A 3,242-nucleotide genomic window follows, 5' to 3' on the forward strand; every position below is an offset into this window, starting at 1 on the left:
TGCTCTTCTTTCCACCAAAACCATCCATGCGATAAAACTGAACCATCTCCAAAGATGTCACTTAATTAGGTGCAGAAGCGGAGGGGTAAGGGGGCACCTCAACCTCAACTGCATCTTCTAGCATCTGCTCCACTTTCTTCATCGTGGGTCTCAGTGAGGGATCATCCTGAGTGCACCACAATGCTACCATCACCATCTTCTCCACCCTTGTCATATCATCCAGAGCTGCTTCGTCATTCTCCACCAACCTGTCCAATCGGTGCTCGATGAAGCAGTCGTTTGCCCAGTAGACCAGTATTGCAGACTCTTCATCCTTCTTCTTCAGTTCCACGTTTTTCCTGCAGCATATGATCTCCAACAGTATAACTCCAAAGCTATACACATCGACCTTTGCGGTTATCGCTGTCTTTCTGAACCACTCGGAAGCCATGTAACCTTTCGTTCCCCTGATGTTTGTGTGTGTATGGGACTGATCACTCATCAGAAGCTTGGCCAGACCAAAATCAGAAATCTTAGGCTCAAAACTGTGGTTGAGAAGTATGTTCTCGGGCTTGATGTCACAGTGTATGATCTGATTGCTGCATTCTTCATGGAGGTAGGTGAGCCCCCTCGCCACACCAAAGATAATCTGCACCCTTTGCTCCCAGCTGGGTCTTCTGCTCCCCAGAAGGAAGCTCGAGAGTGAGCCATTCTCCAAGAATTCATAAACCAGCATTCTTTGTGAGCCTTCATCACAGTAACCAAGCAACTGGACGAGGTTCTTGTGATGGGTCCTCCCGATCACGCTTACCTCTGTCATGAATTCCTTTTCTCCGTCTTCCATCAGTTTATCCAGTTGCTTTACAGCCACCGGCTTCTGACCGTCCAACCGGGAAAGAATTCCTTTATAAACAGTTCCGAAAGATCCCCTCCCAAGTTGTTCCTTGAATCCACAGGTAGCATCCTCCAATTCCCTGTAAGTAAATCTCCGAAGGTTCATAACCGGGTCACTCTGTCCTGGCTCGGTCCTCCCCAATTTCGTCCGACGGCGCCGGAGAAGGGCGAGAAGGACAACGCAGAAGAGATTCAGGAGTGCTGATCCACCAAGTATAAAGAACAATAGGATAATGAGAGGCGACAGATTCATGGCATCCTTCTTGCACTTTGTCTCTCCCATATTTTTGTTGTTTGGCAGTGGCGTCATTGAAGTGTTTTCTTTTGGCATCTTGATCAGAACTTTTGAACCCAACGCGAGGTCGATCCTACCATTGTACAGTGGGATCTTCTTTTTCCAGCAGGTGTTGCTCATGTAAATCGCCACAGTGCACAGACAGTCCGAGAGGCATGCCTCCCGGCACTTGCTCTCCTCCACATTGTTCATCTGCAAGAAGTCTCCCTTGGGCCAATCAAGGTTTTCTAGCGTCTCGAAGACGTAATCGTTGGTGGTAAGGCCAGGACATTCCTGCACCGGGAAATTCTGCCGACAACCCATGAATCTGTTGCTTGGGTTTACATAATTGAACCCCTTGGGACACAGGCAATCTGCCTGCCCGTCATTTTTCAAGAAGCAGTATCCGTTCAACCCGCAGATTCCTGGAACAAAGCATGGATTAGCCTGAGTGCTCCAAACAGTCCCCCAGGACTGTGCTAAGTTGCCATCGTCGTTCTTCGGGTAACTGTACTGCCGGAAGACTCCATCGTAACCAACTTTAGCTCTTTGGTAGAAACCCTTTGCCGGCGTGGGAATCCGGTCGGGGGGCGTCAAGTTCACCCTTGTGCCATTCGGTCTCGATATGTAAATAACGCCAGTGGTAGCGAACATCAACCGGCCAGGAGTGCCCTCTGTGTTCGACGAATACGCTTCATTGCTGACGTCCGTTGGGCTGTCAGACCATGAAATCACGAGGTTCCCATCACTCTGCATCTTGAGGAAGTACCTTCCGGTGGAGATGTCGGTCCCTGATGCTGCTGCATATAGCACGGATTCTGGATCAAGAGATTGTTCGGGCAAGATGGTATCTGTTGGATGCTCGAAGCTCTGCCATTTGATATCCCCAGACCGGCTCTGCAGGATGAAATTGCCATTATCAAGCATGGCAGCAGAACCAACATCACCATCCGAACTATTTGCAATTGTCATGAGCACTACTTTATTCTCATCCTTGAGCAGAAGCCTCCCATCAGTTGTGAGCTCCACAGTCGAGCCGCTAGGAGCCGGACTGTCTCTGTTTGCGGTCCAAACCAGAGGCTTCCCCGAGACCTTTTCGAACCAGATTCCAACGTAGAGGCTGCCATCAAAGGTTGAGAAACCGAACGAGAACTCGCCGGAGGGAGAAGTCCAGAAGGATTGCTTGCCGATAGATGAAAGAAAAGAGCCGAGGGTTATGTTATTGTAAGGCTGAGACTGAGCCTGGGCTTGAGGAAACAACGATATTCGTATCATAAGGAAAAACAGACAAAGCAAGGACATGAAAACCTCCATCACCGCAAACTGATTGAGACTTTCTCTCTCTTGGAGAGTGCAGGTGAAAGGTGGAGAAGGGCAGAGGTGAGCACATAAAGGGCATGAGCCATGACGTTGTGGACTTCCAAGTCAATGGAATAACAAGTCTGTCAACAACTCCGGCAGAGCTGTTTTGAATCCCCATGTCGACAAACTCTTTGTTTAGAAGACTTTAAGGACGTGTTGAAGACGGCATTTCGAAATACCAAAAACAGGTCATATAAATTTTTTTAGCTTAATCCTTCTTTAAAAAATTTATTAAAAAAAAAAAAAAAAAAAAACTTAATCCCTAAATTTCCATCCTGATCCGCGTGGGCGTTTTACCATTCTCAAGTGTTGGTCAAGATAATTAAATGATATCTTTCATTGTCCCCTTCATGCGCCGGATATTTCCACGCATAAATTAATATGATAAACCTGTTAAGTTCCAAATTAGTGAAGAGATGTAGTAGCAGAACAGGGGATTCAAGTGGTTACGGGCCTCTACTAGTTATTAACACTTTCCGACCATTTCTTTTCCCACACATTTAAACCAGTTTTTACATGTACTTGTCAAAATTCCTCATCAGAGATGCAGAGGCGTAGATATGCCCCACAAAAACTATTATAAAACCTTATTTTTAGTGATTAAATTTGCATGAATTTGGGCCTAATTATGTAGGTCAGCCCCCACGAGATTTGAGTCAAAGGCCAATTGAAAATTTGTTAACGGGCCACAAGCTACTTTTGAACCCATTCTTGGTAGTGACTGAATTAAGCC

General features: G+C 46.6%; 1 protein-coding gene across 1 annotated transcript; it reads right to left on the minus strand.

Moving 5' to 3' along the window:
- On the minus strand, positions 1-2,475 carry LOC116256468 (G-type lectin S-receptor-like serine/threonine-protein kinase LECRK3). Its single transcript, XM_031632839.2, has one exon. The coding sequence runs from the start codon at positions 2,459-2,461 to the stop codon at positions 62-64; it is 2,400 nt and encodes a 799-aa protein (XP_031488699.2). The 5' UTR covers positions 2,462-2,475; the 3' UTR covers positions 1-61.
- Positions 2,476-3,242: the final 767 nt, after the last annotated feature.

The sequence above is a fragment of the Nymphaea colorata genome, chromosome 6, assembly GCF_008831285.2.
Source record: "Nymphaea colorata isolate Beijing-Zhang1983 chromosome 6, ASM883128v2, whole genome shotgun sequence".
Classification (NCBI taxonomy): domain Eukaryota; kingdom Viridiplantae; phylum Streptophyta; class Magnoliopsida; order Nymphaeales; family Nymphaeaceae; genus Nymphaea; species Nymphaea colorata.

Coding starts and splice junctions, on each gene's coding strand:
- LOC116256468 (XM_031632839.2), bottom strand. CDS start 2,461: ATGGAGGTTTTCATGTCCTTGCTTTGTCTGTTTTTCCTTATGATACGA.